The sequence below is a fragment of the Astatotilapia calliptera genome, chromosome 3, assembly GCF_964374335.1.
Source record: "Astatotilapia calliptera chromosome 3, fAstCal68.1, whole genome shotgun sequence".
NCBI classification, from domain to species: domain Eukaryota; kingdom Metazoa; phylum Chordata; class Actinopteri; order Cichliformes; family Cichlidae; genus Astatotilapia; species Astatotilapia calliptera.
The window spans coordinates 77,880,554-77,904,335 of record NC_137424.1 but is presented as its reverse complement, the minus strand read 5'-3'; the positions used below and the strand labels follow the sequence as shown (position 1 = coordinate 77,904,335).

The window sequence follows — 23,782 nt, the reverse complement described above, 5'->3', positions numbered from 1 at the left end:
CCAACACCGACATAGGTCTCTCAATTTCCCGTTGGAGAGCTGCGAGCTTTTCCATGATGTTATCAAGCTTGCGTTCCGTGGTGTTGTCATTCTTGTGCCCAAGGAGCCGATTCTGAGACCTCACGACCACAGTGAGCTGACCTAATATGTGCGCAGAGGTGTTGGACTGAGCCTTCACTGCAGCCGTGAGCTTGTCCAAGCTCTTAACCATGCTGCACTCAGTGGGCCCATTCTGAAAAGTCGCGCCTCGTCCCATCGTTTCAATCCCAGCGGGCAGCCTTGTGGGGGTTTGAACAGCCGGTTCCGCTCTCTTAATTCTCCGATTAGCCAGGGCCAAGCCAGCTCCAATCAGCAAGAACCCTGTTATCATGGTTCCGAATAGGTAGATATCTTCAGCGTCCTCGATCGACAGTCCCGCCAGGCACACGATCCTCCATGTCTGCCACCCGTCCATCGTGTATCCGGCAGGGAAAGTCCCTCCAGGGCACTCGGGCTCTCCTGACCCGGGACTTCTCGTTGAGACGAGCGTGTCAATTGCATTCAGAGACCAGTTGATCAAATCCATAATTCTCTTTTAGGTTTTAGAGAACAGACTGTGAGAGAGTGTTCCAGGGAAAAATAAGTAAAAGCACGAGACACGACAAGGACATAAGAAGCTAAGCAGGGAAGATAAGGGAGAGGAGAAAAGTGCGACCGCCTTCGCTGAGAGCCAAACGAGACGTGTAGGCTGCGTCCACACGTACTCGGGGATTTTTGAAAACGCAGATTTTTCTGTGTTTGCACCTTTCGTCCACACGTAAACGCCGTTTTCGATCACTGAAAACTGAGATTTTTAAAACACAGTTTTTGCTTTTACGTGTTGACGAGGAAAACAGAGATTTAGTCACGCAACGTCAAAGGTGTGCGCCTTTTTTGACGTGCCGCTGTGCGCCACGTTATTGTTTACATGAGATGAATTTCTACAATGGTGGATAAACACAAAATACTGTTGCTGTTAATCTATCTGCAGTTTTACACACGTACATGTACACACACAGTTACTGTCCCTCCATTTACAAAGACGTCAGAGTGAACAGAGTCAACACAGACGCTCTCACAACCTAAATCCAGACGCCACGTCGTTGACGGTTTTTAATGAATTTAATTTGTATTTAATTTAAATTTATGCATGTTGTATGTATTTGTTCATTCCTAAGTTGTGAGTCTGCAGCAGCCAGAGTACTGATTTTGGTCATTAACATTTGATGAAGGCACTTAAAAACACAAACACTTTTCAGAAGTACTTCAGGTTTGCATCAAACCTGCTCACTCTTTCCCTCCCAGGCTTCTAGACTCCTGATTGGCCAACATTTCTACACGGCATGGATTTGACATGTTCTTGACCGTGTTTGACTGCGTTTTTGGCGAGATTTTCTTTAAAAACACAAACAGAAAATCTCAGTTTTCCAAAGTAGGTGTGGACGTAGCCTTAGTGTGAGCAGCCAAACATGATGGCAGACTGCCACAGATCACTTCTGAGGAAAGAGGAGGCGTTCAGCTTCCTCATAGTTTCACACCTGCATGAAGCAGCCTCACCCTGACAGCTTCAAATCACTGTGTCAGCTGATCACTTCCTGTCCTGTGATTGGCTGAGCTTCAGGCCTTCTCTCAGTCAAACTGGAAACAGGGATTGAGACAGTGTGAGGGTTTGTGGAGTGCCACAGTGCTGTAATGAATACTGTAGTGGAAGAAGTTCTTTCACACTCTTCATCCTGGAGCTGCTTTATGTCCATGATCTGCATGGAAACACATCTATGGAGAGGAAATCCAGCTGCTGAGGGTCACATCTGCATCATTGTAGCTACAGTGGATGTTTCAGCATCAGGACTGAAGGCGGAGCTTTGTGCGTGTCAGGGTGAGGCCGCAGCAGCCGCCTCCACCCGGAGCGCTCGGGCGTGAAACTACGAGGAAAGCCGACGTCCTCCTCTTTCCTCAGAAGTGATCTGTGGCCGGCCGGACTTCATTCCACAGATGTGCTTTAACAAAGTGTGAAGCTGAACTCTGAGCTGTGACAGTGAAGCAGTGTGAGAGTGTCAGTAGATGATCAGCAGAGGAAAGTGAAGCTGCTGTGAGCTGATGTCCTGAAGGGCTTTTAAAGAGTCTCTGAGTTTGACAGGAACATGAAGATGTTTGTGGTGTTTGTGATCCTCCTGCACGGTAAGTACACCTTCCTCTCTCTGCTCTCATCATCAGCTTTTCTTTCATCTCTCTCTCTTTAATGTGTTGAAGTGCAGCAGGAGGAGATTTCCATCAAACACTGGATTCAGATCAAACTAACAATCCAAAGCAGCAACTTTCAAATCTCTGGATTCTTCTTGGTGCCTTTCAGATGAGCTCATGTTACAATCAGCTGCTGTGTGTGTTGTTGTGTAGCTGAAGCTCGGACTCACATTTCATATGTGACCAAAGGAAACTTGGTGCTGTGTGACACACTTTAGATTCTCTGCTGCTGCTTTGAACTCTTCAAACTAAAGAGCCAAACGGATGATTGACTGTGCAGCTCTGACATGGCACCAAATGTCCCTGTTATCAGCTGCTGGATGGACGTTATCAGAGCTTTTTAGTGCCACACGGATCACCAGGAGCTCCTCCTCTGTCTGCAAACAGGCTCAGCAGCTCTGATCATTGGAGTCAGCACAGAGTGTGGGGACATCTAGTGGTCGTGGAGAGAAGTGCATGTAACATGTGTGCATCGAGCTTTAAAAAATTCTGTCCAATCACAGACCTTCTCATCTGTTTAAGTAGAGACAACATGCACACAGCTCAGGATGTGAAGCTTGTGTCCCAGTTTAGCTCAGTGGGTCGAGCAGCTGAAAGGCTGCTGCAGGGGCTCAGGTTCAATTCTGCAACAGATTTTATTGAAAATCTGATGATCATATTTTTGTCATGTTACATATTTCAGGGAATTTCTCTGAAGCAGGAAACAAAAGAAAAGAATCAGACAAAATCCTGCTGCAGCTTCATCCAGTTATTTAAAGGGTTAAACACACTGGTCACAGTTTGAGGTTTAAAGTAGCTGTGTGTGTCCACAGATCAGCTGACCTGCTGATCTTCATGATCAGTCTGGTTTCCTGCAGATAAAGGCCGAGACTCTTTAGTGCTTCAGTTCTCCAGAGAACCAGGAGCTCTGAGATCTGCAGAAACACAAAAACAAGAGCTGAAAATAGTTACTGTGAGAAAACGAGAATTGCTGAGTTTATACAGTTATTATTCTTACTGCTGCAGAACATTGTCCTTTAAAAAAGATTTGCTGTTATTATAAAGTAAAATCTTGTGATAAAGAACAGATAAGAGTGTGAAGAACAACATGAGGAGGATGAGGAGCAACTATGAGGTAATTATGACACAGACAGCAAAGAAACACTGACTAAAAGTTTCATCTTCATCTGAATCATCATGAAGGTTCAGTCTGAATTCTCAGGGCTGAATCTGAAAACACTGATGAAAGCTGACAGTGTGACGTCAGACACTGACTCAGGGAGGCACAAACCTCTTCAGTGAGGGATGGAACAACCTCCAATATGTAAATGGAGTCAACAAAAACACTTTAAACCATTTATTATGTCATTATCTCTTCTAACAAAACCAACAGAAGGTGATTTTTACAAGCTTTAAAGCAGAAAAACACTCTGCAGTCCGCACTGATAAAACAACAAGAACTTGCACAGGTGAAAAGTTTGTTGGTGGGGGGCAGCTTCACACATACATACTCTGATGCATCAGAGTATGTATGTGTGGAGGAAACATACATGTATGCATGCACAGAAAGTATGCAGGCTAATAACATTAAAATCCATTACATACATAAATAAATAAATTCATTTTTAATATCTGCTGCCTGCATAGTGACTGCTCACTATATTAAGAGCTTCTAAAATTCTGGTTATTTTCTTCATTCCTCATCCTCATTTAAGCCGTGAATCAATCCAACAAGATTTGATTTAATTAAAAAACAAACAAAGAAACAAATATTTTTTTAAATAAGTCAAAGGCACCAGGCTGTGGATGATTCCCAGATAGTAACAGACTCCAGGGTGGATCCATCCTCAGTCAGCAGATCCACGGAGTCCCTGATTCCACAGGATCAGCTCTCCTTCAGATCCATCAGACTCACTGCAGACCCACAGAGGATCGACTCATTTTATTTCTGACCACGATCAGACTTCACAGAAGCTCTGTGGACTCAAACAGGTCAGTAAACTGTGCTGTCAGGTTAACTCATGTTTGCTGTTCAGTAACATCAGACTGGGAGGAGACAATGAAGCTGATCATGATTTTATTTAGAACTGTGAGACTGAACCAGTTAGCTTACAGCACATCAGCTAACAGCACATTAGCTTACAGCATATTAGTTTACAGCACATCAGCTAACAGCACATTAGCTTACAGCACATTAGCTTACAGCACATCAGCTAACAGCAAATTAGCTTACAGCATATTAGCTTACAGCACATCAGCTAACAGCACATTAGCTTACAGCATATTAGCTTACAGCACATTAGCTTACAGCATATTAGCTTACAGCACATCAGCTAACAGCACATTAGCTTACAGCACATTAGCTTACAGCATATTAGCTAACAGCATATTAGCTTACAGCACATTAGCTTACAGCACATCAGCTAACAGCACATTAGCTTACAGCACATTAGCTTACAGCATATTAGCTAACAGCATATTAGCTAACAGCATATTAGCTTACAGCATATTAGCTAACAGCATATTAGCTAACAGCATATTAGCTTACAGCATATTAGTTTACAGCACATTAGCTAACAGCATATTAGCTTACAGCACATTAGCTTACAGCATATTAGCTAACAGCATATTAGCTAACAGCACATTAGCTTATAGCACATTAGCTTACAGCACATTAGCTAACAGCATATTAACTAACAGCATATTAGCTTACAGCATATTAGTTTACAGCACATTAGCTAACAGCATATTAGCTTACAGCACATTAGCTTACAGCATATTAGCTAACAGCATATTAGCTAACATAGAGAGAAGATTTAAAGAGTTACAAGTTTAAAAAAGACCTCATGGACAGGATTTATTTGAGTGTAGCAGGTTTAATCGTTCAGTTTTCTGTCCTGGTGCTGACTTTACTCCAGGACTGAGCTCACAGGAGTTTTTCACCCTTTCAGGAATAATTGCACATAAAGTTAAGCTAACTTAGTTAAGCTAACTTAGTTAAGCTAACTTAGCTCACTTTGTTTTCAATGAACTTTGTATCTCCAGATTAAAAACTGCAGAGACATCTATTAGGTTAAAGTGAGCCTTATTAAATGAATGTCTCAGAGACATTTTTACTTATTACAGCCCATTGTTGACAGATTGTTGAACTATTAACAGTTCATTGAAACACAGCCAGATAACTACAGCTAGCTGTTTAATACAGGTGAAACTGTATCAATGAGATTCTGAAGTGATGTTTTCCACAGTACTCGTTGTGTTAGTGGACAGAAATGTTTGGATGTATGTCAGCATCATCATCCTATGAATGTTTCATTACTCTGACGTCTTTTATGTGTGGAGACCAGTTTGATGGTGGAGGACATCACAGGAGCTGTGCTGCTGTCCCCGTCCAGGAACATGATCCTGCTGGTCCATGGAAAGGAAACGGTTTAATGGTACCAGAGCTTCTACTGGACTAACAGAGGAAGCAGTGATCAGAGGCTTCAGACAGAAGGTGAAGCAGTTTGTTTGCATGAACACAGATTTAGACGGTGTCTGTGGGCTGGGTGGATGTTCTCCTGTCACTGTGATGGAGGTAAAGAAGCTTTCTTCAGTAACATAATGACACAGTTTACACGTTTATAAGGATTTGATTCATGTTTACGCTTGTTTTGTGTTGACTTTGGGATAAAACCAGTTAATAAGAATCTAATAAAATAATAATAAAAGCACTAATGTGACATTTTAGTCTCTTTGTTTGTCCTTAAAAATATTATAACATTATTATATTATTATTATTTGCTGTGGGTGTGGCTATTTTAAAGGGCTACAGGGTTTCATCCATGTTTAATAAGAACTCGGTGGTGTTTGCAGAAAACAAGTTGATTCTTTCTGTGTGAATGTTTGAACTCGTGCTGTGTGACGGTGGACGTTCTTCTGATTTCTGCATGTTTTCATCTCAAAATGCTGCAGTTATAAAACTGATCACAGGCCCACCTGAAGACAGAACATGAACACAGTGTTGATAACAGCTTGGTTATAATAACCTTATAAATGCATAAATATATCAGTGTGTATTGTGTGTCACAAAGGGTCTCAGTGATGTGTTAAATACAGAAATCTTGTTTTGAGATAAAACTCTTAGAAGCTGTAGTTGTGCACGACGGTGTGAACGCTGTGAAATAAGAGCGATGCTCAAATGAGCAGCTAAACATGTTTGGAGAACTGCTGACAGACTAAATCCTAAAAATCCAACAGTGTCTGTGTTTCTTCATTACATGAAACAAACATGAATTCCTGCCTGACTGGTTCAACTAGTTTGTTCAGTAGAGTTTAAATAAAGATCTAAAACTGAACGTCTTGAAAGATTAAAAGTTTTATTTAAAAAACATCTTTTTGCTGCAGTTCATGAGATTTTATTTTTTTTAATAATTGTTCAGTTAATATTTGATGTCCTGCTGAGCTGTGAGGTGATGTCATTATTTCTGCCATTACTGGATAAAAATGAATCTCATTTAGAGAAAATCTCTGCTCTGAGACAGAGATTAGACACGTTTGTAATCTGATGTAATCTGAGTATCACTGATAGACGACTCTGTGACAGCTGCAGCAGACATGTTTAATGAGTCACTGTTCATACTGTTCATGGTTCAGTCACAGTAACTGTCCCAACTCTCTGATTAATGTCATTGTCAGGGTCCTGGGTCATTTTCACTCAGCATTCTCAGTTTTCTTGTATTTTTGTATTTTGTTAGTTCATTATTTATTCTATGGTTGTTCAGTTTAGTTTATTGGATCCCCGCTTGTGTCTCTGCCCTCTGTCTGTGTATGTAGGTCAGTGTCTCCCTCATAGTTGTGTGCGCCTCCCTGTGTTTCCTTGTGAGTAGCTTTAGCATTTCCCAGTTTAGTTTTTGTAATCGTCCTGTCTGTAAATAAAGCTGCATTTTGAGTTTGAGTCTGCATGTTGGGTCCGTTTCCTGCCCACCAGCACACAGACCATGACAGTTATAGTTACATGTGAGGTTTGATGAGATATTTCAGACATTTTAAATAAAGAACACAGAGTTTATCAGGTCACAACAAGCCACATGAATTACAAACAGATCAGGAACAAACGAGGTTAAACAACCGGATCAGTTCTGGTGTGCAGTGTTTGCGGCTCCATTTCACAGCTTTAAGAACACTTTCAGGACTTTTACTGTCAGAGCCTCGATGTTTTTAACCTTTATTGAACACAAACAGTTTACAGAAAAGTATAAATATGACAGATGAAGTCACACAGTGCAGACAGCATGAACAACACATGCAATGCTCGAGGGTTTACAGAATTACAAAGACTCTGTTTTTGTTCTCAGAGACTGAGCTTCAAGTTATTTGTAAAACGACTGAAACAAGATTAAAATGTGTTAAACTTTGGTTTCAGGTGTGGAAACTTGTCAGCTGTGGATGTGATATTCACCATAAATGAAAAATGAATCACCATCGTCCTCGGTAACGATGGTACAAAGAGACAATAAAACCTGTTTTATGAACAAAGTTCATCACATCAGTCCAGCAGAGAAGCGTCACTGTTTCAGAACGAGCAAAGTTAAGAACATCTTCACAGCTGAGGATCATTTAAAGTCACCTCTGAACATTCAGAAGTAAAAACTGTTTCCAGTTAATGTTCAGAGTTATTGATCCAAAAGGAAACGAGGCACAGTCGAGCTTCTGAGAACGATGTTTCTGATCAGTTGGTTTGATAAAAAGTCTCTTATTTTTATTTTTGTTGTTCCAGATGTGATTTTCATGGGATAAGAATTATGTAAATATTATGTTTGTACATAAGTGGGCAGCTTAGTAACATCTGTTTGTGAACATAATCATTTATACTGAAGTTCCACCTTAATACAAAGATCATCCTCTGACTGAGTGAAAGAGAAGAAGAGGTGTAGCGTTCACAACAACAGCTGATTGCTACACATTTCATATTTAAAATAACTCGACAATAACAGCAGTCTGTACCTGGAGAGGATGACGTGTGTCTGATCACAGTCAAATCAAACGTCACATTAAACCTTTGAACTTAAACTTAACCTAATATAAGCTGTGACAGACATGGACTGTTTAGAGCTCTGATGAACAGGAAACATCTTACTGTAAACCTCCAACGTTTTAACTGCTGTGACAGCAGAAATGATCTGTTTCATGGAAACTTAGGATCAGAAGTAAAAACACTAAAGATGTAAATATTAATCCAGGCTGCTGCAGAAGGTGGATTTACTTTGCTCTAGTTTAATGCTGCAGTGATGATCCATGGATGCTTTTATGTAGTTGTTCTCATCATTAACACAGCTCCATCTACAAACCACTGATATATTTTACAAATGAGGAAATGCTGTGATTTTCTGAAAAATGCATCCCAGAAACACACAATGTAAACAATGGTGTAGACATGAAGTGATGATGATGGTCCTGATGTTTCTGAACAAAGGAAGGAAGAAACAGAGATTCTTGGTTTTTCCATTGCTCGGGAAAAGGCAGCAACAGTGAGAATTTCCTGGTTTTCCTGTTTCCGTCTCATTGTATATTCAGCAGGCAGCACGGTGGTGCAGTGGTTAGCACTGTTGCCTCACAGCAAGAAGGTTTGACTCCACCATCAGGCCTTTCTGCATGTTCTCCACATGTTTGTGTGGGTTCTCTCCAGGTACTCTGCTTTCCTCCCAAACACACACAGTGAGTGTGGCTGGGTTATTGGATCATTCTAAATCTCCATCGGTGTGAATGGTTGTCTCTGTGTTTTTCCCTGAGACTGCTGACCTGTCCATGGTCTACCCTGTGATAGATGAGATAGACTCCAGCTCCCCGTGACTCTGAACTGGATAAGTGGAAGAGAATAGATGGATGGATGTTCAGTGCACATTTTGAGCTATGAGTTTGCTGCCAAATGCAGTGATCTGATTGGCCCAGATCTGTTTATTTGCATGCAAAAAATGTGGACTCTAAACTCAGAGTGAACTGATGCAGAGTTCAGCTTTAGACTCACACACAGCTGATTCATGTTTCTGTCTCTGTGTCCTAAGTTTCCCAGCATGCCTCAGCTCTGGAGGTGTATGAGGGGGTGGAGTCTGTCCTGCTGCTCTGCAAGGACACTTCTGTGCCTCTTGACCCCACTCTGATGTGGAGCCGCCACGACCTCAGTCTTCCAGTCGTCCACCAGCGTAGCCTCAGAGGAGATGAACTGAGAGCCCAAAACCAGCGTTACAGGAGACGAACGTCCATGAAGACGGACTCTCTGAGGACCGGAGACTTCAGCCTCACTCTGAGGAACCCCATCACCTCTGACAGCGGCACCTACACCTGCACCATCACTGCATTTGGAAATGAACGGACACTGACAGCAGTAGAGCTGCAGGTCAAAGGTCAGCAACACACCAAGAAAGACTGTTGACCGTTTAACCTTTGTTGTAGCTGTTTACACAGATGTTCAGGCTCAGCTATCATCAGCCTGTGTGAACAGCTTCAGTCTTCATCGAGGACAAACCTCCACTCTGCTGTTTATCTACAGACTGAGTTCAGCCTCACTGTTCATAAATGTCCTCACACATTCATAAGAACTAAAGCAGGAGGTCCAAACAGCTTCAGGTGTGAGCAGCACAGAAAGGTCTGACTTACAGAGACTCCAAAGACAGCAACAGGAAACAGACGATTATCAGACGTTAGAGACTCTAACCCAACATCCAAACTGTTAACATCAGGTTCTGACGCTGTGGCCATCAAAACTGATCATAATGGCTCTCTATTCTACTCTACTCAACTCTACTTTATTCTCTTCTCTTACATTCTATTCTATTCTTTTCTATCTTATTCTGTTATATTCTGTCCTATTTGGGTTTTTTTCTATTGTGATCTTTAGTGTTGAATTGTGTTCTGTTGTATTATGTTGTGTTCTATTTTCTTCTATTCTTTTCTTGCCATTTTGTTCGATTGTTTTAGTTTAATCTTTTCTGTTGTATTCTGTTGTGTTCTATTTTCTTCTTTTCTCCTCTATTCTGCTCTTTAAATGTAAATTTTAGTTTTCAGTTGTGAAATCAGATATTAAATCTGTATATGAAGGAAATTTGTTTTTTCATATTGTGAAGTATCCAGTAAATAAGCTGAGGTACCTCACCAAGAAATGACTGCAGGATAAACAGGTTAACTCACCTTTCTGTGATTAGTTTACAGTAAAGAACAGTGTGTGACTGCTGCACAGCAGCTGTGCTGTTCAGGGTCAGAGTTCACTCACATCAAGTGTAGCAGAGATGACACTTATATTCATTCACTGGATTCAACCTTTATACCAACTGCCAACCATCTAGTATAAAGACATCATCAATACAGTTTACTGTATGCAGAAAAAGTGTCTCATGTACCAATCAAAGAGCTACTTTGAGTACATTTCAGAGCCTGTACTGTAGAAGTTAAATCAGTACTTCAACTTTTACTGGAGTATTCTTAACACACGTATCTGTACTTTGACTTAAGTACAGACTGTCTGTCCTTTTGGCGTCTCTGCACACAGCTGATTCATGTGTCTCTGTGTCCTCACAGTGTCCCACCAAGTCTTCACCATGGAGGTGTACGAGGGGGCGGAGTCAGCCCTGCTGCCCTGTCACATCCCGTTTGTATCTGGACCCACCACAGGGGTGTGGAGCCGCTACGACCTCAATCCTCCAACCGTCCACCAGCGTCAGCAGGAAGAGGACGAGCTGACAGATCAAAACCAGCGTTACAGAGACCGAACATCCATGAAGACTGACGCTCTGCAGACTGGAGACTTCAGCCTCACTCTGAGGAAACCCCACATCTTTGACAGCGCCAACTACACCTGCACCATCAGAGTGACGGGAGAAGAACCCAGACTGACAGATGTTCAGCTGCAGGTCAAAGGTCAGTTTGTCTGAACAGCTGATGTCTTTATTTGACAGGGAACTCATGGTGCTCAGAAACAGCCTGATGGAGATGATTTGAAGGTCAGACTCATTCATGGAGCAGAGGATTGTTTGTCTTTTCCAGAGAGTCAGTCAGTGATTGGAGCAGCAGAGCAGGAACTGTTTGTTAAAACAGGATAACATGTAATGAAAGTAAAAGTAGAGTTTAAACTTTATTAAAACGCGATTGTTTTTTACAGTCTGTAGTTTTATGTTTGCAGCATTTCAGGATCTCAAATTAAAATTTATTGTACAAACACATAACACATGTTATAGTGTGACTAATAAGGATTTGACCACTTTCTGCTTTAGCCCTGAGCCTTGATATGACTTTGATAGTTTCCTGGAACGTGAGTTATTCAGACTGATGGTGTCTTCACTGCTCTTTCAGTTTGGGTGGAGGTGTTTTCTAACTGATGTAGAAGAAATCCATCCTGCTGACTTCATTCTTTGACCTGTGAAACACTCAGCAGACCTGTTAGAGACTGACTCTTTATTTTGGATCAGAATAATGGTGTCCATGTAAACCTTGTTCTGTTCTTGGTCTCACAGAGCCGTACACTTTCCCAGCTGAGGCCTCGGTGATCCTGGCTGTCCTGGCCGTCGCTGCCATTGTGGGTCTTGGAGTATATTTATGGAAACTCTTCTACAGAGGTAAAAAAAACAAAACATAAGTTTATTATTTAAAAAAAATATCTAAAAATGATTAAGACTGTTCACCTTTATACAAAGAGACTTTCTAGCTGGTGTGTATGCTCACAACAACTTTCCTCAAGCATTCAATTCAGTTTTATTTATACGGCGCCAAATCACAACAACAGTTGGGCAGGGATAGCTCAGTAGGTAGAGTGGTGGCCCCATGATCGGAAGGTTGGGGGTTCGACTCCACTGAACGGCTACCCTGAGGTACCCCTGAGCAAGGTACCGTCCCTACACACTGTTCCCCAGGCGCTGCATTGGTGGCTGCCCACTGCTTCACTGGGTGAATGGGTTAAATGCAGAAGAATTATTTCCCTATAGGGACTAACACGCACACTTTACACTTTTTACAGTTACCTCAAGACACTTTATATTGTGAGGCAAAGACCCACCAATAATAGCTAATCTTTAGTTAAGCAGATAAACATCAGGGTCCACATTAGTAAATATATTTACATTTAGGATTTGATGGCTGCAACATAAGTTTGGGCGATATGTAAAACTTTTCCGACAATCGTCAGTCCAACAACCGATGATAGGCGATATATTCGCGCATGTGCAGACTCTTTGATGGGTGGAGCAGTGTAATCATGCACGTACTGATTTGCACATTTAAAACACAGAAGTCCAAACATGGACGAACAAATTGCACACTGGAGGAGAAGGCGCAGACTGTTACCTCAGCGAGGAGGTCGTAGACGGAGAAGAAGATCCACTGGCTCTGTGGAAACTGCATGAAAAACATTTCCCATTGATGTCACACATGGCACAGAAATATGAGTTTTGTTTGGAGGGAATGTTTGACCTTCTTTTCTTGTGTGTTTCAGTATTAATGAAGCTACTTTTTGGATTATTCCTTTATATATTTATTTATTTGAGATGTGCCAAATCGCACAAAACACTTAACTTTACGTCTGAGATTTTTTATGGTTGCTGGAAAAAACATTTTTGTTTTTAACTTGTTTGTTGTTTGGTCGAGTGTGTGAGACATAAACACTGAACGGCCTGTAAACACGCTTATAGTGGAAGAAGAAGCCAGTTTCTCTTTGTTTCCACCATTGTGGATTTTTTTATTTAAATAAAATGATTTTGTTTTTTCTGAACACAGACTACTGCTGTTCTTTCTTCTGTTATGAGTTTAATAAATGAATCGCTGCTACATTTTGCGCACTCTGAAGAGGGTGAAGTTAAAACAACACTATTATTTTTCTGTTGACTGCTTCTGTTAGCTTCAACCAACATTATTAGCAAACTTACTCATGGGCAAATAAATAGATAAATCGCCCTTGTAAAAACCATCGACGGTTGGCTCAGCCTCACTTCTCCTCACCTTCTGATCTGAGGAGGTTGTAGTCTTTCCAGATGGAAATGTTCTGCACTCTGATATAAATCCAAGGAGCTTGGAAAGAAAAGGGGCTGGACTTACTTCTCATCTGAGAAGCTTCTTCAGTTCTGAGACCAAATGGTGCAGTCCTGGATTTGAAGCCCTAGTGGGAGTGTCCCTTATGAGTGTCATTGATCCATTATTGGTCATTGTGAGAAACCATTGTCAGATCTTGCCTCACCCTGTCATGCCTTCTTGACCTCAATAGGTCACATGATAGGATGAGGCAAGGTCTAACAATGATTTGACCCAAAACCTGTGCTGATAATGACCCCCACCCTTTTTCATGCCTTGGCTCATGTGATGAGTCACCCTCTTAATGGACACCTCCCACTAGGGTTTAAATATCTGGGACTCTCCACCTTTGTAGAACTGAAGAAGCTTCTCGGATGAGAGGTGAAAGAAGTCCAGTTGCTTTCTTTCCAAGCTCCTTTGATTTCCATGACCTGGATGAGAACCTCCACAGACATACTGATATAAAACTCCTCTTCATTGTGAGCCATACATTTTCAATAGGAGATGGATCTGGACTGGCAGCAGGATGTCTGTGGAGTCATAATGTTGTAGCCCATGCGGAACGTGATCTTTCATCATCCTCCTGAATAATAATCTGTCCGTTTAAGGATGATGCGTCTGTCTACAATCCTCAGGGTCAGAGTCAGCGGTTCTTTCATATGAGTGCAGCTTAGCCATGTCATGGACACTCACGCATCCCCAGACTATAACAGGTTTTGCACTTTTCACAGATAACAGTCTGGAAGATTTTCATCTTTGGTACAGAGAACTGTTTTTTTTCTCCAAAAAACAAGCTGAAATGTGGACTCACCTGATCACAGCACACAGTTCCACAGTCCTGCAGTCCATCTGAGTTGAGTCGATGTTTGGCTTCCTCACAGCGCAACACAGTTTCAAGCTGCATTTCTTGAGGGAGCAACAGACTGTCTTAAGTGACATTGGTAATGAGAAGTAATCCTGAGCCTGCTGTTCGTGACACTATGGTTTCTTAGGCAGTGCTGCCTGAGGGCTTCAAGATCACACAGTGGTTTCTGACTTCATCCTTTGTGCACTGAGACGTCTCTGAATTTTCTGGATCTTTTCACAATATGATATTCTGTACATGCAGAACGTCCCAAGTTCTCTGCAGTCTTGCATTGAGAAATGTTACTTTTGGACTCAGTAACAATCCGTCCATCCGTCCTCTTACACTTATCTGATTTTAGGGTTGTGGGTGGGGCTGGAGCCTATCAAAAGGACTTAATAACAATCCAACCATCCATTTTCTAATGCTGATCTGGGGCCGCGTCGTGGGGGCAGCAGCCTAATAGAGAAGCCCAGACCTCTCTCGGCCACCTCCTCCAGGTTGTCTGGGGGAACACCAAGGCGCTCACAGCCCAGCTGAGAGATATTATCTCTCCAGCATGCCCTGGGTCTACCTCAGGGCCTCCTCCCACTGGCACATGCCCAGAACACCTCACCCAGGAGGCACCCAGGGGGCAAACCTGTCACGTTCCAGAACCTCCTCAACTGGCTCCTTTCGATGTGGAGGAGCAGGAGCTACTCCGAGCCCCCACGGATGACTAAATTCCTCACTACGAAGTAATTGTCCCGGATTGGTCACTCTACCTTTTTCTGGCTGAGGACCATGGCCTCATATTTGGAGGTGCTGATTCTGATTCCTGCTGCTTCACACTCAGTTGGGAAATGCTCCAATGCGAGCTGCAGACCGCCACCTGATGATCAAGGAGTTGTTTAACTGCCTCAGTGACCTCATCCCTGGTGATAGACAAGTCGTCCCCCTCGGCCCCAGACTCATGATCCCCAGTCTCTCTTGGAATGCCGAATGTATTTCATGGACCTCTGCCAGGTGCTCCCAGTGCACCTTCACTATACGTTTAGGAGTGCCAGGTCTGCCCAACATCCTTTCCCACCACCTGATCAGTTGACAGCTCAGCCCCTCTGTCCAGAATATTTGGCTGCAGATCTGATGATACTAATACAAAATCGATCATCAAGCTGCCTAGAATCTGCTGGTGCCACGTGCACTTATGGACGGCCTTATGCTCTAATATGGTGTTTGTTATGGACGAACTGTGGTTTGGACAGAAGTCCGGTAACAGAACACCGCTCAAGTTCAGATCAGACAGGCCGTTACCGCTAATCACGCCTCTCCAGATCTCACTGTTGTTCCCCACATGAGCGTTTAAGTCTCCCAGTAGGACGACATAGTCCCCAGTTGGAGCACCCTCAGGTAAGCCGCCCTTTGTCTGGTCCCTCACCCAGGACCAATTTACCATAGGAGACCCGACACCATAGCCCCTGGGATCCCTGGGACTCACAAACCCCGCCACCACGTTAAGGTAGCGATTGACAGAGGGGTTAATAACAATCCTTCTGTGAGTACAGGTACACAACTCATCCTTTCCTTACTTTGATGGATGCTTCTTTTATAGCTCACCTGCCACCGGTGAGCCTGGTTAACGTAGAGTCTTCCAGTCTGCTGTTATTTGACCTTTCTGTACAGTTTTGAGTCACATCTGAACTGCCTTGTAGCTTTTACAGATTTTTGTAGCCATCATATTCTAAATTTGTGCATATTTATTAAATACAATAAAGTTATTGAAACAATTCAAAACTTTTCTTTATGCATTTATCAGTTAAAGGTTCACATGAATTAGCAGAACACAGAGTTTTGGTTTTATTGGATGATGCAAAATTTCTCACCTTTTCCAGAGGAGGTGTAACTGCTCCTGAAGGTTATTCTTTTGATGTTTGGAGTAGAATAAAGAGCCAGGCTCCGACTGATGTTTGAGCATGATATACACGGCCAGCCTGCTCTTTCTGGCTCGAGTCCTCAGGCTCTGGCAGGATATGCACTTAATTGAACATCCACCAAAAGCATGCACCACAAGGCACAACTCTCAAGTCCAGCATTAGGTGGAAACAACACAACATGAAACCAGATTAAACACTCAATTTTGAACATTGCAATCACATAATAATTACATGTCAATGCGACAGAGACAGGAGGGGTTTGTACCTGATAAATAAAATCTATCACAAAAGTGAAACAGTGAAATAATACACAGGCTTTTACTTTTACCATTTACATTAAATCAAAGTTTTAATTCATCAGTATCAGTCTGACATTTTTAGTTTGTGTTTATCATTTATGTATGCTGCTCTGCACAACTATTTTACTTCCTCTTTCCATTAAAATGTTAATTCTGTTGAATATTTTAGTCAAAGAAAATGTTCTTGGTGCTGCTGCTGTCTGTACAGCTCATGTTGTGCTTTGTTGTGCTCTCAGTCCCCCAGGTGGAGGTGGATTCAGGGGTGGGGTCTGTTCAGCTGGCCTGCAAAACCACACGTCACCTCCCTGAAGACGCTAAAGTGGAGTGGATGGACAGTAATTTTGAAAAGGTCCACGTGTACAAGAACGGCTCTGACCAGCCTGAAGAACAGCACCAGGTTTACAGAGACCGAACGAAGATGAATGAAGACCTGCTGAAAACTGGAGACCTCAGTCTGACCCTGAAACAGCCCACAGATGTAGAAGCAGGCAAATACACCTGCACCGTCTACAGCAGGGAGAGAAAAATCCTGCTGAAGAAAAGGGTGGAGCTCCAGTTCAGAGGTCAGTGGAAGCAACTCAGTTTTATTTGTATGGCACCAAATCACAACAACGGTTGTCGCTTCATATTGTGAGGCAAAGACCCTAAAATAATACAGACAGCAGAAAACCCCAACAATCACATGACCCCTATGAGCACGTGCTAAAAAAAACAAAAACCAAACAGTGTACGGCTGATTCTCTGGATTTGCTGCTCTTTATTTTTCTAATACATCTCTAATTCAGCTTTTCTTCTGGTCTCTTGTGCTGCTGTAACAAGTGAATGTCCCCAGTGTGTGATTAATAAACTCTGTGTGTAATGTCCAAGTCTATTAACTAGAAACTTCAACCCTGTTGTTACATTTATTATTGTGTAGTTGAATTTTGAGAGCTTCTTGGATGTGAAACATCTCAAATATTTTTTTAGTGCCATTTTATATTCTGTGTTTTCAGACTAGACCTGTGACAAAATCAACAGGGGAGGGGTTAAGTGTTAAGATGTATGTAACCTACTGTGCCAGTGTCCTGGGTCCATGGCTACGTGGAGCTGGGAAAGGGGTTGTGGACGTTTTGTAGTGTGAAAAGGACAGGAAGGCTTGAGTGATAAGTAATACAGTTTGTAATACACAGAGATTCTTGGTCTGATCATCATCAGCTGTGGGCAAAAGATGAAAACCAGTAAAATTCTAAAAGATAATTAATTACAACAATGATCATAAAAATGAATAAAACACACAGTCCAAGCTGTCCAAACATTTGAAGTCATCTTTTACAGTCTGACCATACGACACACCTGCACAGAGACAGAATCACAGCAGTGTTTGCAGTGTGGGCTGTGAGTGAACCACAGTAGGAGTGAAATCAAATACACCTGCCTCGATTATCCCAGTCCAATCACAGCCACTCGCTCACAGCAGCTGTGACCACTCCCAGAGTAGTGGTCACAGCTGAACTAGAACTAGGAAATAGACACTAAACCTTAGAATATAAATGAACCCACCACCCAAAATGTAAACACTGGCTCACAGACCATGGACCATAGAAGAAGTAATTTCTACTGACACAACGTATTGAACCTTTTGGAAAGGCACTGTGAGGCTGCTGCTGCTTCTTTTTATGCCGGTTGGCAAACAGCTTCTAGGTGCACTGCTGCCACCTTGTAGACTGGAGTAAGGATCAGACTCTACCGTACCACCATTAGATTCTTGTTGAAATACCCGTTTCTTTCAAAAATGTAAGAATATAAAATGTTTTTAAAATGTAAATACCAGCAAATTCCAGCCAGAGACTGAGAAACCAATGTAAAATCAGCTGCTGATACCTTATCCCCTCATAAAATCCACCTGTGTACCAGTATTTAAACTCCCTATCCTCAGTTATTCCTGCTAATAATCCCATTACTGTCATCCTGATTCCCCATAAACTGCTATGTGAGTTAAAGTCCCCACAACAAACTATCCTTCCTCCCCAATGATCTATGATTAAGCGTTAGTGTATCTACAGTAGAATCACCATGACAACCATTTTAAAGTCTCTCTGTGCTGGTTTTCATCTCACATCCCCCTCATTAAATGCCGGTTGGAAGCACGTAGCGAGGCTCCATATAGCCTATCATAACTTTATCAGGGAGCACTTCATCTTTAAATTCCAGTAAAACTAATGTCCTGTGCACCTTCTCTCCATTGCTGAAAGCCTGCAGTCAACTTGAGCCTGTAACGTCTCCTCCTCTAATTACTTTCTTCACTTCAGATTTTCTCCACAGGAATCCCAGAAATCCCTCCTCCTGCTCCACTTTTCTCTCCAACAGTCTTCCTTTCCAGTACTTCTCTTTTGCACAATACTCGTAGTTTCAGAGCTTTTTTCTTTTGTTCTGCATTTTTACAAATAATGAGCAAACTCCCATCTCACCAAACTTTGGCTAATGCCATGTCCCCGAGCACTTTTCAGTGGCTGTTTCTCACAATTATAATTTTAACCATTCTGTGAGTCCACCAAACTGGTTGAAAAACAAAAGAATGAAGCTGTGCATAAATCAGTGCCCATGCTTTTTATTTTTCCATTTATTTTCTCTAAGATTGTGATTTCATTAATAAGTAAAAGCTCTATCACAGTTCTTTCTCCTCGTCCTGCTTCTCTTACACAAACTTTTCCTCCTCCTCTGCATCTCAGTCCCCCAGGTGGAGGTGGTTACAGAGGTGAAGTCTATCCAGCTGCCCTGCAAAACTACAATTCACCTGCCCAGAGACACAAAGGTGGAGTGGATGGTCAAAAGCTCCAAGAAGGTCCACGTGTACCAGAACGGCTCTGACTGGCCTGAAGACCAGGACCAGAGTTACAGAGGCCGAACAGAGCTGAGGAGAAACCTGCTGAAAACTGGAGACCTGAGTCTGACCCTGAAATACCCCACAGACTGGGACAACTCCACCTACACCTGCACCGCCTACAACAACAGGAAGAAGATCCTGATCAAGAAGGAAGTGGTGCTGAAAGTCAAAGGTCAGTGCTGTAGATTCAGGTCAAAGGTCAACAGTGCACCCACTGGCTGGATGCAGCTTGTATTGTGGCTCCTCCCCCTTGACCTCCTTGATAGCTTTAGGTCAGTTTAGCTGTGTTTCATCCAAATCCCAGAATTCCTGAGGAGCAGGAGCTGCGTCTCCTCTTCACACTGACCACTTTCTATCTAACAGTGAGCTCCCAGTGAAGCAGCAGCATTCAGCCTGTTAGAGTCAACACAAATGTCTCCATCCAAGCTCATGTTGTGCTTTGTTGTCCTCTCAGTCCCCCAGGTGGTGGTGGATTCAGGGGTGGAGTCTGTCCAGCTGCCCTTCAACACCACACTTCACCTGCCTGAAGACGCTAAAGTGGAGTGGATGGACAGTTCATACAACAACAGGAAGGTCCACGTGTATGAGAACGGCTCTGACCGGCCTAAAGAACAGGACAAGCGTTACAGAGACCGAACGAAGATGAATGAAGACCTGCTGAAAACTGGAGACCTCAGTCTGACCCTGAAACACCCCACAGATGGAGACAACAGGACCTACACCTGCACCGTCTACAGCAGGGAGGGAAACATCCTGCTGAAGAAACAAGTGGAGCTGAAAGTCAGAGGTCAGTGCTGTAGATACAGGGCAAAGGTCAGAGGTCATGCAGGAGTTTATTCTCTAAAAGCTTTTAGTTTGAATCTATTTTCAGTTCATTCAAATAAAATAAATTCTTTGATGTTTTGATCTAAAAGCCAAAAATGTCAGGCGGAGCAACTGTGTGTTTAAATGAACTAAGAAGACCATTAAAATGATCCTACCTTCAAAATAAAAGCCTCTGGCATGATTTGAGTTTGGATCAAATCAATAGTTTTGTTAGTTTAGTCCAAATCAGTGTAAATGTATAAATATCAATAGTTTTAAAGCTGCTGAGATCATTCAAACACTTTGATCCAGTCATTTGGATGTTGTCACATGTCAGGGTGGAGCAGCCATAAATACGAGGCTTTTATTGTGAAAATGCTGAGTGTGATGATCCAGAGGAGCCCATGGGGTGTTTGTGGCTGGATGCAAAGGTTTGTAGCTCTCCTTGTAAAGAGAAACAGCTTGAAGCTACAGAGGAGCGTCTGCAGAAGAAGACAGGGGAAAGAGGAAGAAGCTGAGGCCGCTGGAGAAAAGACAGGAAAAGGAAATCAGCTTCATTTGTTGGAGGCCGTTTGTTCATCACACTGAAATATTCCCACTTTAGAGACAGGAAACAAAGTGAAGTGTGGATTGATGTTTGTCTCCATGATTTGGGCCCTGGAGTCATTTCTTCATCTCCCACTTTAAGACATATTAATGTCAGCCTCACACGTCCCACAGTGGACACATTTCTATTTCTAGATGATATTTGGAGGATGGTCATGTGTTTCTCTGCTGTCACAGCTCTTTGTGATATTTGAGCGCAGCTGTAATGTTTGTGTGGTTAAAGCCACCAGACTCCACTGACAAAAACTCTCATTTTAGCCGGAGAACACGGGGCTGCTGTGGGACTTTGTGTTTGCAAAGGTTTCTATTGGAGGCATGTTTGCCTTTATTATATAGGTGCAGAGAGTAGACAGGAAAGTGGGGAGAGAGTGAGGGACACACAGGCACCTGTAGTAAGCCCCGCCTTCAGCCCACCTGCTCAGCCAGGTGAGCTATAGCGCTGCTTTAACATGTTGGTGTGATTGAGAGTGAATGAAAGTGAGTGATGGAGGCAGCAGGAAACTAACAGGCTGTTTGTTCTGAGAGGTCACATGACTGTTGTTCTCAGCAGAGTCTGATGATTTGATGAGACCATGAGAGCGGCTTCAGTTCCTCATCAGAAAGAGTCTGACAGAAGCTCCTCCCTCTGTACCCCAGTAGACTTCTATTAGACTGCTCCAGATTCCTGAGAGTTCACACAGAAAACTTTACAAACAGCCAAAGAAAAACTATTGAAAAGCTTCAAGATCACAAAGAGCTCTTTGTGACCCATGCAGACCCTCAGAAAGGAAGCGTTTGTGTCCACTGACATGTTAGAGTGCTTTTAATTTGAAATTCACACAGGAAATGATGTGTTTCCATAAAGAGTGTAGTGCAGTAAGTTTAAGAGAGCAGGGCCAAAACAGACTGATGGATTATTGTGACATCACTGTTTGATTCTTCTATTCAACTGAAGAAGAAGAAAAGTTCTCTTCAGTTGGTGAGGTCAAAGGTTAAAGGTCAGACTCGGGTTCATCTTTGGTCAGTTTACAACACAGGTGTTCAGACAGGTGGGAAAGCAGTGGGTGGAAGAAAAGAGAGGATGTGGAGGAGAAATGAGGAGCACAGGAAGGAGAGAGGAGAGGAGGTCATAGAGAGAGATCACTAAATGATCTCTGGAGAGCCAAAACACTCCTTCAAACAGTCCCAGACTTTACTCAGTTAAACTTCAGGATGACTGGAAGACTGTTCCTGTATGCTGTGTGGTGGGTGAGGTGCTGAGTGGGGATAAATCACAGTCTGGTTCTTGAGGTGGTCCTGACCTTGAAATGCTCTCATTCCTCGGTGTGAACAGGCAGCTTCTGCAGGTGTGGTGCTAAAGCTCCATCTGGGTGGAGTCACAGGTGTTAGCTGGTGAACAGCTGAGTCTGTAGGCTCTATGGCTGTATCCAAATTCAGGGTCTGCAGCCTTAAAGGCCTCATTTTAAGGCCGATTACATCACAGCAACGCGACAAAGGCTGTCCCAATTCAAAGGCTGCTCGAAATGCGGCCCTCAAATGCGTCCTTCATTTTCCTGAATTTTAAGGATGTGGCGGTGTAGACTTCGTGGCCCAACATATCCCAGAATGCATAGCGCGGCGGTGGCGTGGATGATTTTGCCGGAAAAAAAAGGCAGACGAAGGGCACCCGAAGAGTAAACTTTTAAAAGTAAGTACTGAATATTATGTTTAATAATGAAGAACATTTAAACATTACTGTTCGCCACATGTCGGCAAAGTTATGTGACATTAGCGATGTTTGTACTAACTTGGTTTTAAAGCCTTTCAAATATACGCCGTTCAATAGTCGACCTTCATCAATGTGATGATTTTATGGATATTAAAAGTAAGCACTGAGACAAATTTAGTAATGCCAACATATTAAAAGAACAATATTTGTCTATTATACATAATACATATACAGTGTCAAAGGAACCTGTCTTTGAGTGAAGATTTAAGGTGACAGGAAATATAAATAAATGCAGCTTGAATCTTTACTGCAGCTCAGTGTTTGAAACAGACTTCATTCACTGCGTTAATAACTAATGATGATTGAAATAATAACTTTAATATTGGCCATATTATATTTACATTACCAAAGTGATATGACTTTAGTCTCATGAACAACATTAGCTAACTGTTATTTACTAGCTAATCTTAAAATGACTGTTCAGTACAGAAATGAAGCCCAACAATCATGTTTCACAGTCCCGTGGTCTCAGCCTCAGATACTCATCAAATCAAAGTTCATGTAGAAACAAACAAACAAATGAACAAAAGATTTTCTCCTTCATTTCTGTCAAATAACGCTGTATGAAACGTTTCCACCCTGGGCAGCGCGACGGAGGCTAGACCGTCCCATTTCACAAGCCCCTCACTTCCGGCCTTAGCGGTCTTTGAGTACGCGGCCCTTGTGGATCGTTAAGGCTGCGTACTTTAAGGCTGCAGACCCTGGATTGGGATACAGCCTATATCTGGTGCTGCACTCTCTGCTGGTTGTAGCTGCTGCTCTACACACTGCTGTGTCCTTCAGAGTCCTTCTCAAACACGGTTTTCTGTTCTGGTTAAACACCTCTGCTGCAGCTTCAAAACGACTCAGTCTTTTGCGTTTCTTCTATGTTCTTGTTTATTCTGTTATGTCTTTTGTTTAGGTTTGCTATGTATTGGGGTTTTGTTTTATGCCTGCCTGTGTTCCCTCTGTCTGTTCATGGTGTCACTGTGTCTGCTCGTGAGTCTGTCTGTTAAGTTCAGTGTCTTGTCTGGTCCTCTATGTCTGTTTCCTGTTTTTTTCTGAAGGTCCTTGTCTCATGTGAGTGTGTTCAGTTTACGTTTCTCCTGTCTCGTCAGCTCTGATTTCTCCCAGGTGTGTTCCCCTCCTGTCTCCCATCCCTTGATTACTGCTGTTTGTATTTAAGCCCCGTGTTCTCCTGCCTGTTGCTGGTTTGTCTGCATTAATTCCCTGCGTGTTTCTATGTTTCCCTGGGTCTCCAGTTAGAGCTTCAGCTGCCTGCATCTTGGGTCCTCATTAAATTTCACATGGCTCATCCCTCGAGCCTTGACAATGAGAAGCTCTAAAGTGAAGATTTCTCTTCTTGAATCTCTCTGCTCGTCATGAAGGAGTTTTTTTACTGTTGTAAAAAAAGTGTGCGTCCCTTTGTCCACTTTGACAGACAGCTGACAGCTTCAA

At 42.6% G+C, this 23,782-nt stretch overlaps 1 protein-coding gene across 3 annotated transcripts; it reads left to right on the top strand.

Annotated features, from left to right (window-relative positions):
- The first annotated feature begins 1,460 nt into the window (after positions 1-1,460).
- Positions 1,461-22,452, top strand: LOC145425889 (uncharacterized). 3 transcript variants are annotated; one of them, XM_080299349.1, is made up of 8 exons: positions 4,042-4,230; positions 5,586-5,815; positions 9,282-9,620; positions 10,792-11,130; positions 11,724-11,825; positions 16,562-16,888; positions 19,034-19,360; positions 19,643-22,452. In XM_080299349.1, exons 2-8 carry the CDS (start codon positions 5,791-5,793, stop codon positions 20,092-20,094), a joined length of 1,911 nt encoding a protein of 636 aa, XP_080155475.1. In that variant the 5' UTR covers positions 4,042-4,230; positions 5,586-5,790; the 3' UTR covers positions 20,095-22,452. The 3 variants fall into 3 exon arrangements, with proteins under 3 accessions (XP_080155474.1, XP_080155475.1, XP_080155476.1); XM_080299350.1 differs by having other exon boundaries at positions 4,051-4,230; positions 5,586-5,734; positions 19,643-22,450; XM_080299348.1 differs by lacking the exons at positions 4,042-4,230; positions 5,586-5,815 and adding an exon at positions 1,461-2,196 and having other exon boundaries at positions 19,643-22,449.
- The last annotated feature ends 1,330 nt before the right edge of the window (positions 22,453-23,782 follow it).